At 46.2% G+C, this 14,803-nt stretch overlaps 1 protein-coding gene across 1 annotated transcript in view; it reads left to right on the top strand.

The window, feature by feature from the left end:
- The window catches only part of PLPP3 (phospholipid phosphatase 3), a 48,559-nt gene that overhangs the window by 15,186 nt on the left and 18,570 nt on the right, over positions 1-14,803 (top strand). The window contains exon 2 of the mRNA XM_068953241.1: positions 10,697-10,854. Coding sequence (XP_068809342.1) covers positions 10,697-10,854 — 158 coding nt within the window. The remainder of the gene's footprint in view (positions 1-10,696; positions 10,855-14,803) is intronic.

The raw sequence follows: 14,803 nt of genomic DNA, 5'->3' as shown, positions 1-14,803 counted from the left end.
CTGTGCGGCCGGGATGCGAGTGAGGAGGCATAGAGGGAAGGAAGGAGGCTGTGCTGGAGGCTCTGGTGCTCTGCACTGAACTTCCCAGTAGGGCATAAAGAAAGTGGCCTGGCAGCCCTGTTCCCAGGGACACGTTCACCTCCAGGAATATAAACAGTACTGAAGACTCAGCGCGAGCACGGCATGCCCACGAGAGGGGAGCTGCGAGATGGCTGGGGGTAGCGTTAGGGCCTGATCCTTTGGTCCTTGTTCAGGCAACGCACCTCGTGCATCTCTATGGATGCTGCGCCAGGAAAAATGGCATGACCAATCCCACCCGTGCGTGGCCTGTTTGCAGAAAACTTGGGGCTGGACAATAATGGTTTTCCTGCCAGAACGTTTATACGCTAACTGGAGAAGAGAAAAAAGCTGGCTTAAAAGGATGAATGCGATGGGTGGCAGCTAGGTTGTATAAATCTTGACTCTAGCTACCTGTGAATCATCCAGCAGCATGTTAATTGGTGCCCCTCGATAGATTAGGATTTGGCATGGGGTCTGCATGTCATTACAAGTCCCTCGCAGGAGGACACAGGCAGCTAATGAACTCCTGCCAAACTCCAGCTCGGCTTCTGAGGCTTTTGAAGTTGGCTGGTCTTTCAGCGTTTTGTATAGTAAGCCCTGAAAGGCATCAAATCATTCCTTTGACAGGATTTAAAAAGGGCTGGTTTGTTGAATAACCAAGTCCTCCAAACTCCAACCTGAGAACTAGAGCATCCAGAGGCAGCTTTCTAAGCGAAGCTGCAAACAGGCTGGAAGTAGAAGACACCCCCTGCAAGTTCCTGAGACCTTGCCTGGGTGACGGGAGCCTGAGATACTTTGGTTGCCATGAGGGTCTTCCAGGAGAGAAGCTATTTTCATTTAAGAATCATTAAAAGCAAATACACCACCAGCATTAAAAAAAAAAAAAAAGCCTTATCAGAAACATAAAAGTGCTTAAAATAGAGGTCTGTGCAAAGTCAGTAGCAGCATGGTCCATGTATCTGGGATGGCGTTGGGAAGTAGGCAGTGGAAAGCCTTTCCACTTTTCCCACGTGAGGCAGGAACGGGAGTTTTAATGAGCGCGGGGAGCTGCGTTGTGCGGCGCTCGCTTCGGGTGCTCGTGGTGCTTTTCTGTCGGCGCGGCGGCGTTTGAGCAGGGCTTTGTTCCCGTGGTTAGGTTTCAGCTGGAGCACTTCTCCTCCTCTTTTCAGGTCTCTTGTCACACAGGGAGTTGTTGTTGAGGGAAAAACAGTTTCCATGAAAACCTACGATTTTTCAGGCAAACATACCGGGCAGATTTCATGGCAATACCATGGTGAGGAGGAATAATGCAACTTGGCACAAAGCCCTTCCAAAAAAAAAAAAGAAAAAGAAAAAGAAAAAGTGAAGAGAACAGTAGAGGCTTTGTCAAAATTTACCGCAATAAAGAAAAAAGGGACTGCTATTCCCTTGGGCTCTTTTAACCTTTTTTCCCCCAATTTATTCACACGTTTCTTGACAGCGGGGCATGGCATTGTTGCGCAGGGTCTAAAAAGGGAAGTTGGGAGTTATCCATTTTTATTTTTAAGAGAACACTGTCTGCACTGTGTCCCTTGAGCCCAAGGGAGCAGCAGGCTGGCGGCTGCCAGCTCCATTAGGATTCGGCCTGATTTCCACCATGCCAGAAGGAAACGTATATGAAGCGGCGAGTCACCTGCCTGGCTGCAAAGCCCAAGCGGGCTGCGCATCCTTGTGTGGTCTGACGGATTGGCGGCTGGGAGGGGGGGGTCGGCTGCTTTGGACATCTCTTTTGCTGCAGGTGACGGCTTTCCATCAAGGTATTCCAGCAAATTTTCACCAAAGTAGTTGAAACCGTGCAAATTCTGGGTGCAGCCGCCTATCGCAGCCTTGACCAGTGTGCCATGGGGCGAATCTGGGCATCCTAGTGCCACTGGGTTCCCCTGCAAAGCAGGAGGCTGAGCGGAGCCACGCGTGATTTGCAGAGGTTTAAATTTCAGTCTTCGCTTAAGCAGCTGAGAGGGAGGTCGCGCTGCCGTTTCCGTGTGTAGCTGAAGAGTTTTTGGGTGGCTTGTGGGTCCCAACTCAAGAAAGCTCCCGCTGAGGACTGTAAGGCTCAAGGATGGACCTGAGTACCTGCCTTGGTTAAATTATTTCCTTGAGTGTGGTTTCCCCATAATATGAAGCTGTTTTAATGAAAAGTGAGTTTTTCTTTTTTCCTAAATGACACCAGGAGCACCAGTGCAATCTCAGTTACATCATGTGTTCCTATCCATTAGGGTGCCACTCTCAGCAGTCAAAATAAGCAGGAGGGAGTAAGGAGGTAATCTCACCACCTTTTAAACTATACTGGCATATAGGTAATGCCATGCCGGGCTCTAGAGTCCGCTGAGGTCAACCTGCGGTTGACTTGAATGGCCTTTGGATCGGTTCCACGTACACGTATGTTTTCTTGACTTTCTTTCAGCACTGTGCACTGTGCATTACAACTTGGAAACGATACCCAATCTCGACTACCAAGGGGGAAAAGTTTCATTTCCAGTTAATCAAGGGAGTTGTGTAATACCATTTTCTCCTGGGGAACTTCCAGAAAAAGAAAGAGAGGAGAGAGGGGGAAGGAAAAAAAAAAAAGGTATTATATAAGGCAAGTATATTAAGAGGAAATAAATTATGAATTAAAAGTGATTAGTGAACTTTTAAGGAAGAGGTCGAAAGCGTGTTTTGGACTACAAACTTTTTAAGCTTTCAGTGCTTGTATTCAGTTACAGAGTTATAACCCTCTGTTATTTGTGCAGGTGGCTGCTGCTTCAAATCTGAGGAAGGTTTTTGCATTTACAATAGGGACATTGACAGAACTGGGTCAGAAAGCTACTTGCGGCAGTCTTTAGTGCTGCAGACGTGGGGTCTGCCTTCTCCTGGAAAGGGCCACTTGCTCCAAAAAACATGCTTAATTACAGCTGAAATGCCAGGCCGGGCCACTCGATGGAGGGGGAGAAGCAGCTTTGGAAGCTTAGCAGATGAATTTTTGTTTGTTTCTTTTAAAGGGCCTGATGTTGACCAGGTGAGCTGGCTTTATTTTCACTTCAAAAGCTTCTGCTTTGCTTCTGCATTATTGTTTTAAAACATATAGTTTTGTCAACTGCATCGCTGAGATGTGCTGTGTTTTTATATTTCCACCAGCTCGGTTTTGAGCTTTCGTTAGGGGGCTTCATGAAGGGGGTTCAAAGAAAAGTAGCCAGAGCTACACCCTGATGGTGTCTGGGAGCAGAGAGCAGGGATGAGGAGTCTCTGCTCACTATTTTATGTGATAAAGCAAGACCCACAGCCCACAAAAGCTTCCTCTCAAATAGGGGTGATGGAGCGGAGCAGGTCAGCTACAACAGACTTGCTCATATTTGGAGTGAGGGAAAGGTCCCAGATTTCCCCCAAACAAAGCTTTTTGGGAGGCGCTTCCTCTTTGTGCCGTTCTTCCCTCGCCCCTTTCCCGCAGCGCGAGCTTTGCTGGAGGGCTGGAGTTGGCCCATGGCTTCAGTCCTAGCTTTGCAGGGAAAGCCGTGGTAAGGCAATTCATGGCAAACGTGAGGAAGTTGTGATGAGGCAAAGCTCGTTCCAAAACCCCAGCGACCGGTAGAGCGAACAGTGTTCGCTTCGTTTGTAATTGAAAACATAACAGTCGCCACCATATATCTTTCACATGATACGTTTACCCTGAGTATTGCAGAGTTCACAGTCCCATTTAAATTTCCCTCCGCCCCCTGGCCTCTATTCACACTGGGTCATCCTGGATCAGACTTGTCATATCTGCTGAGATCTTCCAAAATGCTTGGATTTATAGAGGTGCCTCCAAAGAACCTGCCACACTGGGGGATTTACTACATACCGCATTTTATTCCTTGCTCTAGACAATCTGAAATAACGTCTTTGCTTCCATGACGTTTGACTGCAGCTTGCTCTGGGTTCCTGTTTATAATGTCTTTTATTGTCACCTTGTCCAACTTTTGCTGGTTGGCCAGTCTGACTTAAATTTGCTTTACCTTACAAATGCAGAATGTCATATGCATCCAGATATTGTGGCTTGGATAAGCCCTCTTGTTCTTGTTAATGCATTTTTGGGGTGTTAAAAATATATGCAGGCTTTAATATAAGGCTCTCTTAACACATCAGTTCATGCCAAACTCCCAGGAGGAACAACTTAACATACTTCTTAGAATTCCCTTCTCATCTTTCTTTCTTTGTATGTATTGTTTACCTCTGGAAATAGGTAACAGGTACTTTCTAAAGGAGCAGTATTTCTCCCAGCAAAAACAATGGCAGCGCTCCCGTTAATCTGGAACATTTGGAAAGGAGAACAAGGGGGTCTGGCACGCTAAGGCTCCAGTCATATAAAGAAGCATTTCCTGCCCGAGTTCTGAATCCAAGGGAATTTTGCAGTTCATGAGAATGATTTGACATTTGGTTTGAAGCGTCTGTGACCAAGATCTTTTCTATCATATTCTCCCAGAATGGCTTGGTCAATCATCCTGCTCCAGATTAACAGAAGATTGGTATGTCATTGCCACTTTCCTGCATGATGGTTGTGATCAGCAGGTGGAGATACTCATCAGTTAACCCATGGAGGTCCCTCTGTTGCCATAGGTTCCTTCTAGAGGCTCTTCTCAAATACCTGTACAGTTTGGGGTCATAGATGATATAGAGTTGTCCATATAGAAAATAAATGGTCTTTGCTTTCTTCTTGTGTGCCATTGCACTGGCAGGATCTTGTGAGAAGTCAAGAAGTGCTTTTTGCCCAGGATTCTGGTATAGCCAGGCTTGTTTGTTTGTTTGTTTTTTTTAATAAGAACCTAGAAAATACCATCATCTGGCTCAAAATGCATCTTTGTCTTCCCATCAGGAAGTCTGCTGAACTCTAGCAGCTGGTGGACCTGAGAACTGAGGTTTGATTTAAAGTCCCTATGAACTGGCTGAAATGCCAGTAATAATAAAGTAGAATGAAGTGTCACCCTCTTGATAGACAGGAAGGACACCAGACAGAATGACATAGGTGGGAGCAAAGGTCAGTGTGAGTTACGTGGGAAAACCTGCAATGAGTCAAAAATGAGCTAGGACTTTTTGTTTTGGTGGAAATCAACCCGTTGTGTCCTAGGACTTTTCCAAATGGGTTAAACCAGTGAAATGCAATATATGCTGATCCTTCCTTTTAGGTTCTTTGGTGTTCTAAAGCAGGAACATGGTCTATGGTAAAGTCTAGGGTTTGTTTGTGTATTTAGCGAATTTTCTATCTTTGTGCATTTCTGTGTAGCTAAGAGTACTAGAACTGTAATAGAGTTGAATGGGAATCTGTTTGGAAAACAAAGACATTAGAAGTGTTTCCAAAATACAAGCAGATGCAAAGAGCGGTCTGTTGGACTGCTGGAACCAAGATGAAGAATAATTAAGACTGAGCAGCTAATAAAAAACAGAGCCGAAGATGCTCTGTGTATTTCTGGTACTAGCCTAGTTTTCTCTTGTGAATGTCGGGGCATCAGGTACCAGATTCCGCTGGAAATCACTGGGAAGGAGGCACATCACTGATGCTTTCAAAACCTTTGAGAATCTCTGTGTGATGGCCCTTTCCAGCCTGCAGCAGGATCCTTCCTTTTGCATACTGCTGAACCATGGATTGGGTCCCTTGAGATTAATTTTTGTTGGATCAAACTCCTACTCCTCCTTCCCCCACCCATTCTGTTGGTGCGGGTGCAGAATCAGGCCTTATTGTGATTGTCAGCATATGCCTGATATAATAGAAACGCAGGAAGATTTCTACTTTCTGTTCTTACATTTTATGAATCTATATCAACCAGCCGTGGTTGTTCACTCTTGCAGCAGCTGCTGGGGCTGATGGATTTGTTTGTTCTGGTCTGCAGTGGTGCAGTTCTTCTCTAAAAGCTGAGAAAGCCCCAGTAAAAGCCCACCTTAGCCTAATCTAGTTTTTCTGCATTTAGAAATATGTACAAATATTGTAAACCAAGTAAGGTGGTATGTTCCCAAGATTAGCTTCTAATTCCTTCAGATAGAAAGCCCGTCACTTGCTGGAACCCAAATATTTACACAATGTGCCCTGAATGAGGAATGAGATGCCCCACTCGGCCCTGCCAAAATATTTAATAATCTTTTTCACTTATGAAGCTAGACCTCTGTTCTACCCAAACCTTAAAAACATGCCCAGGGCCTGGACACTGGAAGCCAAAGACATCACAGAGTGCTGGATCGAAATTACCATTGCTTTGTTCAGATAGCCAGCAACATCCCACTGCCCTGCAATGCTGGAAGATGAAAGATTCTCACAAAGATTTATTTAAAAAAAGAAAAAAGAAAAAAACCTCAATTAAAGCCCAAATACCAAAAAAAAAAAAGGCAGTGGTTAATTTGATGCGAAGGTGAAGTTTGGGCTGGGAAGATAAGAGCTGTATGGGTGGGTCACGGTGGGCACAGCTCTTCCCCTCCCGCTCCCTCCACAGCTTTACCAAGGGGTGGCCAATGAAAGTTTATCGTCTTCCCCCCCCCCTCCTTTTTTTCCCCTTCCCCCTCAAATCTGCACAAGCATTAACTTTTCAAAGACGCTGGGATTCAAAGTACTGTACCCAACACAGAGCCCTTTCTTCTGCCTTTTTGATTTTATGCATATTTCAAGCTGCTCAGAGAGTAGGCTGGAGTTTTTCACATTTTTGTTGGTGGTGGTTTTGCTTGGTGATGGGTTTTTTAGTGTTTTCCTGCATGCTGCCGGCCTTCCCAGGGATTATTGCCTATTAATTGCTTGTTGATAAAGGTGCTAAACAAGGAAAGGAGTATTTTTTTTTCCTTGGCGCTTAGATTTCCAAACTTGAATGGCTTTATTAAATGGAAAGACAAATAAATTTAACGCCCGCACCGAAATATCTTAGCATAGGACACCAGCAGCTAGAGGTCAGAAAGCCACTTTGACTTCCTCCTGACAAAAGCAACATCGTTTTTCAATGTACAGCGCAGCGGTGTCCTGCGGTGCCTCGCTGAATTCATTAGTCCCCACACCTGCCCCGTGCATGGGCTCGAGCCACCCTCCGTGTGCGACTGGTGGCAAAACTCCCGGGGGCTTGGATGGGACAGGATCGGCCCCTGGGAGATTGCTATCACGGTTTGGAGCCCTGTTTGATCTCCTACAGCACAGTTAGATGAAAACGTGTGGTTGAGATTTCCAGGTTCTGTTGTTACAGCAAAAAATCCCCCTTTATATAGGGGGGGAAGAAACCTGTCCTTTGCAAGGTGACGGATGTTGCAATTGGGAAAGGTCCAATTGCCAGCTCCGTTCACCTTCCTGAAAGGCAGATCGCTTCGTTGTCCTCTGCTTTGGTTTCCCCCATCTGTGAAACAGGGATGATAGTGGGCTCGCTAGTTACAGCAGTCGCATACTGATAAGCTAATGCATTAGGGTATGGTCCACAGGCTGCAGCGTAACATCTCAGCCCCGAAATATCAGTATTAAGGAGAATTGAAAGAGATCAGTGCAGCCAGGGATGCGTAATCTGAATTGCCTGTTAAAGGACCATGTCGGAGGGTTAGACTATGGCACAAAAAGTGATGAGGCCAAACTAGCTACGCTACTTGCTCTTTCTTTCCAAGGGTTTGTAGGCTATAGCCTTCCTTCGGATACCTTTGCCTCTGGCAAATATACCAGTGTAAATATCATCTCCGTGGTGTTTTGCTTAGGGATCCCAAAGGCATCTCTCTCCGCATTTAATTTTCCGTGTTCTTCCAGACTTCCCTCTGGAGTGTCTTCTGCAAAACCCATTCTCTGGATGCCTTTTGGCACCAATGCAGCCTTCTCCGTGTTGGAGCCCCGTTGCCAAAAAAATGTGGGTGGTGACCTAGTCACTTAGACAACCTATGTTCCAAGAAATAATCTCTTGGAAGAAGAGCCATCTTCAGCGCGGTGTACGGTTCGGTGTGGACCGGGGCTGTCTGTCACATGGGTAATTGCAGCTGGAAGAGCAGCCTCTCACCCAGGCCTCAGAATCGGGGGCCTGTTATGTCTTCTAAGTAATATCCGTTCAGCTATGGAGAGTATGTTTATGTTTCTCATGTTAAAAAAAAGGGAGAGGGAAGGAGGAAAAAAAAAAAAAAAGGGAATCTGAGGTTACTGTTTTGCTGGAAAAATGTCAAGACTCGATTGGCAATATCCCACTAAACCACAAGTTTGTAGGAGAGAAAACAAAACCGTTGGATTTTCTAAATGATGCCTATGTGCACTTTAAGAAAATGTGTACCATATAGGTCAGTCGCACTCTTATTATAGCTGTGGCAATCGTACATATAATTGAAACGCGGAAATACTACCCCATGCTGTTCAATGAATGAAGGGAAAACAAATCTTTATTATTCCTGGGTTCACATAATATATAGGAACACTATTGTCTTTTTTTTTTTTTCCTAAAGCTAGTTTTAGCTTTCAGATGTATTTTATTGTCTGTGGGAACATGTGTTTTACAGACCTGTCATGTGAAAGCTATTAACAAGAGGAACTGGAGAAATAACAATAAGCCACGTAACCGTGGCATGTCTACTCCCCAAGTTCAACCGTTACGCTGCCGCTTCAAGTGGATGTGAAATTGGATCGCACCGAGCTGCATTAGCTTTTCTACTGCAATTTTTCACTGGGAAGCTAAGGATTTTTTAAGTGGCCTATTAATATCATATTGCTGGCATAAGAGGCACTTTTCAGGGCCAAACTGGCTCCGTATCAAAACGGTTAAATAGTGGAATGAAGATCAACTGGATTCACACGAGATGTCTGATTTTATTTACAAAATCTGAGTGGAGCAGGCAGCTCCGAAACCTTTATTCGGCTTCACGTGTGTGTTGTGAACCGAGCTGCCCCTCCGAGCAGTGCGGGATTGAATGCTTATAATTAACCCGTTTCTAGATTCGTTACAGAAGTATCTCCAGCAGATCAGGTACTAACCGGGGGGAGAGTTCACGTCTGCATGAGGTATCTCTGCTCATCTGGGTGGAGGGGCAGATGGATAACAACAAAACTAGTAATCCTGGATTAGAAAATCCTATTAAAAGTGCAGCAAAAGGAGCCAAAATGGTTTACACAAAATAAAATGCAAAAACTTGTTTGCATGCAGACGGGGAATATTGTTTTGATGACACTTAGTTTTTTAACTCCCTGGATGATACCTTTGCTAATTAGGTATTGCTGATCCTGATCACTAAAAATACACCGTGGCAAATTCACAAAGCCTAGCAGCATGTCACTTGTAATTGTAAAAGAGAAAAACTCTGATCTCGTAGCGCTCTAGCTGTGTAAACAAAACCACAGATGCTTAAGCAAATTAGTGGTCGAACAATATTCCCTAGCGCTTTTTGTAAAATCTGGGTGTGAGACCTGTTGTTTTGGCCAAGTGAGAGCGTGAGCTGCTCTGATTTGCTCACCTAAATGAGATTCCCCTGTATTTTCGAGCCAACGTGACTTGTGTTTTGTGTGTTCTGTCTCGGCGCAGGCCTTCGCGTGCTGTTGCTGTAGAGCGTGCGCTGCTTTGGTTTGCTTGTTCTCCCCTTACCGGCGTTTCATTGCACAAGTAGGGGGAGAGTTTCCTCTAAGTAGTGACTTGCGAATAGGTTTCGGAGAGTTTTGGGGGATTGTTTTGGTGGGGACGTACCGCTCCTCTTGGCAATGAGCCTGGCAGCAAAGACAGATGGGGAAAGAGAGGCAGTGAGCATGCGTGTGCCCGGCTCAAGGGAACATCGTGCAGGAAAATACCCCAGTGCTGCTCTTCTAAGCTGGAGGCAATGCTGTATTTCTCCAAAACAGAGGAAGATGGAGTGTCCCCTCCATAGCGTGTCCTAACCAGTGGCCACCTCTGCTCCGTGGCTGGTGCAAAGTTCCCGCCGAGGTGTGGAAATGAAGGTCCCTGGTGCACGAAGTCAACACACAGTGTTTTGAAACAGATTTCACATGGTCTTAACCCGATAGGAGCCAAACGAACTCTAGCGCGGTTTCAGTAGTTACAGTGGATGGGCTGACAGAGAGCACGCTCAGCTCACATTTGGGCAAATAGGTCAAGAGCAGTTGTTCTGCTGGTGTTTATAGCTCGTAGCCTTACGGCATTAGAATTCCCTTAAGATCGAAATATATACGCACACTGTAAGTACAGAGAGGAGGGAGCAGGGAAAGGGTTCAGAGGTGTTAAAGTAATGTGATGTGAGTTTAGCTGGGCCATTCAGGTAGGAGAAGCTGGCCCGGCACTTGATAGTTTGCTGTTTAGGTACCCAGCTCGTGCTCCTGCAGCCCCGCTGGACTCAAAGCGTCAAGTCCTCTGCAGAGAAAAGTGCCGTATTCGTTTTCATGACTTTTTGCAGAGGGACTGCTTTTGATGTCCGTTCCTGTAAGTTAATATTTGCAATGCACAAAGCTTAACTCAAACCAGGCAGCGCAGACATCCAATAACCATAACAGAGGAGATCCTTTTTCCCCTGCAAGAGAAACTTGGAAAAACAAACCTCAATGCTATTCCCTTTGGAAAGATATCAATATGAAAAGAAAAGCCTGAGGAACCTTGTTTGCAAGGGTTTTTCTAGTTAGTTTTTTTTTTTTTCTGCTGGAGGTTGTTCATATTTACCTGTGTCACTGATCTGTTTTGTTCTTGTCTCCCCTTTTTTCTAGCTGGATTGCCCTTCCTGATCATTGAAACGAGCACAATCCAACCCTACCAGCGGGGCTTTTACTGCGATGATGACAGTATCAAGTACCCTCTGAAAACGATGGAGACGATCAACGATGCGGTGCTGTGTGCTGCGGGCATCCTCATTACCATCCTCGCTGTAAGTACTCCCTCCGAATCCACCTCTCCTGGGCATCTCCAATGTCTTTTTGTCTGCTCCCTAGCCTCCAGCATCAATGTGGGCTTCCCCAGATCCCCGAAACGCAGGCAGCTGGGCAACCTGTGCCAAAGCACTGCCTTTGAAGTGTTCTTCCCCAGCGTGCATTTGTAAGGATTTATTAGGTCTATGCTTTGAACAACTGAAAAGCCCCATGTCAACCCCAGGAAAGGATGACTTTGGGGTCAACCATAAGGCATAAAGCTTTCCACCTCTACCTTAGTTGATCAAGTCACCAGCCAGAGGTGGTCCCGAGGCTCTTTCATTCCTGTGTGATGAACTGGTGATGAGAAACTTGTTGCAGTGCAGGGTGACTGATTACTTCTGATCGCTGCAGGAGACTTTCCCTAGCTCAGATGCCCCAGCAGAGCCAAGTACAGTCCTGTACTTGGGTAGTCAAAGGAGAGCTGCTAAAAGGCCTGGATGCCATTAAGCTCCTCTTAAAGTCAAAGTTTTCACTGGCTTTAATGGAAAGTAGAGTGGGATGGTGGAGTAGTCTATTCTCTATCAGACTGTCTGCCTTGGGAGTTTAACCGTCTTGCTAATGTGTCTACAGAGGTGTACACCGCCCGTGTTATTATCTGACTTCCGCCTAAGCACAAAGCTGTAAATATTTGCTAGTGAAAGCTTGTGACGGAAGGAATGAGATTACTCCTGAAGCGCACAAACAGGCCCAAAGCTGTTTGGGCAAGTCTGGGAGCTCTACGATACAGGAGCTTTTTCACCCTCCAGTAATAATTCAGCATAGAAGCAAAAAGGCTTGAGCGTCAGTAAGGACTTGGCATGGATTGTCCCTATTCAAATAACTCCTGTTATTTGCCTATTTTATAAGGCTTTAAAAAAAAGACACATCTTTTCAACTAACCAATGCCTGAAAAAGTTTCACAGGTTAGTGTTAGATTTTAAGATATAGTATATTACAGCCATACTTATAAGGGCAGTTCAAACTTTCCGGGGGGGGCATATTCCCAGAGGCCTAATGTAAAAAGCAGTAGCTAATATGCCACCTTCCCAGTGTTTTCTCATTTCTTTTTTCCTGCCAGGGTTCCTAGAGCCATGCTGGGAAATGATTGTATGACGAGAGCCTTATATTTCAGCCCAAAAGCTGAATTCAGTCAATGACCCTGAGAAGGCATTTCCTAATGTTCCCTATTTATGAAAATGCACAGGCAGGCGGCCACATCGCCCACTGGTCGGGTACCTGAGCGTTGGTGAAGATAGCTGGATAGGGCTCTGTCCCAGTCTCAGCAAACGCTGAAATGATATCAGGAGGTGAAGGTCAGTCTGCAGTTGAAAAATAAGCCCAGTAACCCTCCTGAGTGTGGCAGACCCATCACTGCCCTTGTGCTGAGAGTGCAGCAGCCCTTCTGGGGACACCCGTGGCGAGGGCCGTCTCGGTCGATACGTACCTGGCTCTGCAGCACCGCTTTCATCCTCTGCGCAGCTGTAGACTTTGGCACGCCATTGCTGGCTGGGCTGACTTAACTGATGGGTGCTCTGAGCTGTGATGGGAGACAGGCCCAGGCCTTCAGCCCCACTTGGGTTTTAAAAAGGTGGCTTTGCACTGACATACATCCCATACTTCAGCAGAGTGAAAGACCTGTCTTCTGCATGTTGTTGAAACACTTCCATCAAAAGATGAAATTCCCCAGAGTTGCTTCATGAAAAGTACCTACGTTTCCCTTCCCACCTGCTGCCAGTACAGCTCAGGTGTTTTCTGAAAGACACCGTCAAAGCTGCCTGTCTCTTGTTTCCCCTAGGAACGTAGCAGTCAGAAGCACTTCTTTTCCCCTCTATGCTTTCATCTTTTCTTGTAGGAGCAATGTCATAGCCAATAGCTATCTTAGCACAGCACGGTGTCCGCATTGGCAATACCCTATCACACCCGCGTTGCTGATTCGAGCCGTAAATAGCCCAGACGCGTTCCCCTCGCTCAGCCTGCGTGCCTGTACAGCAGCGATGCCCCTGCTTGCTGCACGGTTTCGGGTGCCATGGGCAGCCGTCGCTCTGCCCACGGGCAGCTCGAGCTCCGGGGTGTCACAGGATGCAGGTGGCCGGCGTGGGTGGGTGCACGAGCGCCCGGGAGCGCAGACGGCAGCTGCTGGGGTTTTCCAGGGAGCCCAACGCATCTCTGCAGCATGGGAGCGCTTTGGTCTACCAAACCCAGGGGCCGATTCCTCCTCTGCCTTTTGGGCTTTGTCTTTTTGATTTCTGGAGAAATGGCCTGTGGGTTTGCGGAGCAGTGCAGTTGTCAGCTTGCATTGATCTCCACGTCGTTTCCTGGCCCGATATATGCACTTAGTAAAAGCGGTCCCCGACACTGCATTGCCCTTTTCCCCTTCCCTCCTCCAAACAAACCCCGACAGGCGACAAAACCCCCAAATCTATAAACAGAAGAATTTTTACCCTGCAGGTGAATTACCCCTGAGTGTGGAAAAGCCATAAAAATAAAATGAAAAAGCCTCTCATTTTCGCATTACTGCCTGACCTGTCGTCATTGTGGCTCCATGCAGAGTGGGCTTCTGATCAGTAATGAGGCAGCGGCAAATACAGGAGTTGGAACTGAAGCTGGAAACATAATCAGCTGCCTATTGGATCCGTCAGCTTTCTACCATGAAATAGCAGGTCAATTAAAAGAAAAAGAAAATCCCTCAAAGAGTTAGATGTTTCTGCACTGGTTTCGCTGTGCCCACAACAAATGTAACTTAATAAGGTAAATTCAAAAGCTCGGTTATTTGCTGTTGAGTGATACAAACAGCTCACAAGGAACTGAAGGAACAGATTTCTTTGCTATGGCAGGATATTTGGAAAATTCAAGTCAGTCTGACCTCTTTTTCAGATGTAACCCAGATACCAGAATTATTGTAGCATAATAGGAATTCCTTCCAAATCCACAAAGCACTAATTCCTCTCCTTTCACTCAAAACGTTTGCCTTTGAAAGGCAAGACAGCAGTATGAGGACTTTCGGGGAGATGGGATTTTGGACGGTGAAGCCAAAATTTCACACCCTTGCTTTAAATGGCGTCATTGGCAGTCTAGGCCAGAGTAAAAGGTCCAGGTCATGTTTTAAATGGCTCGAAGACATCGAGAGTTCTTGTTAAGTAAACATCAGAGGCTAAGACCTTTGCTCTACCAGAGCATAAGGGGATATGCATTTGTTTTTCATACCTACATATTTACTGATTTAAGGCAAATTTCCCTCTTTGCAATTATGCATGCAGCTGACCCTTAAGCGGCTCCTGCCCCTGGGCTTTCTGCTCTCAGTCTTTCTGAAATGCTTCTGCTGTTGGGAGATGTTTAATGTGACCATCTGAGGCACCAAGGAGGACTGTCCCCAGGAAGGCCATGGCTGTTGGATCGTTGGTTTTTGCACACTCACCAGCTCATGGTGGAGAGCAAACGGGCCAGCTCCTGGCCTAGCCATGTAGAGGAGCCATTGCTGCCTCCAGTGCGCCCTACGTGCAAGACCACAGCTCAGCCTCTGTGCAGATCCCTGAAGAGCTTTCTGCCATCCTGCTGTGTTGCACCCTCTGATCTCAAGCCCCCACAGTCATATTTGTACATTGGCTGCTGAACAACCTGGGGATGGTAGCGACTGCCGGGTTTTTCCAGCTAGGGTTTGGGTCTGGACCCATGACCTCAGGGTGGAAGGTGCTCTTCTCCGCTTCCTGAGCCTCTTCATCCATGTTGCTGCTGCTCAGGCCCAGGTTTGTGTTTTTGACAGATCGTGAAAGTGTACAGAAAAACACCCAGAAAAGTGAATTTCCTAGATGATCAAAGTTACATAACTGGATTAGCTGAATATTTTACAGTTAAAGGCGATACACTTCTATGTGATTAGACCTGCTGAACAACACACCAGAGACATAACCGATTAGAAAGATTGGAAAA

This window comes from Struthio camelus, chromosome 8 (genome assembly GCF_040807025.1).
Source record: "Struthio camelus isolate bStrCam1 chromosome 8, bStrCam1.hap1, whole genome shotgun sequence".
Taxonomy (NCBI): Eukaryota; Metazoa; Chordata; class Aves; order Struthioniformes; family Struthionidae; genus Struthio; species Struthio camelus.
Note: the sequence above shows the minus strand (reverse complement) of the source record. Positions and strands in the feature narration are given on the sequence as shown.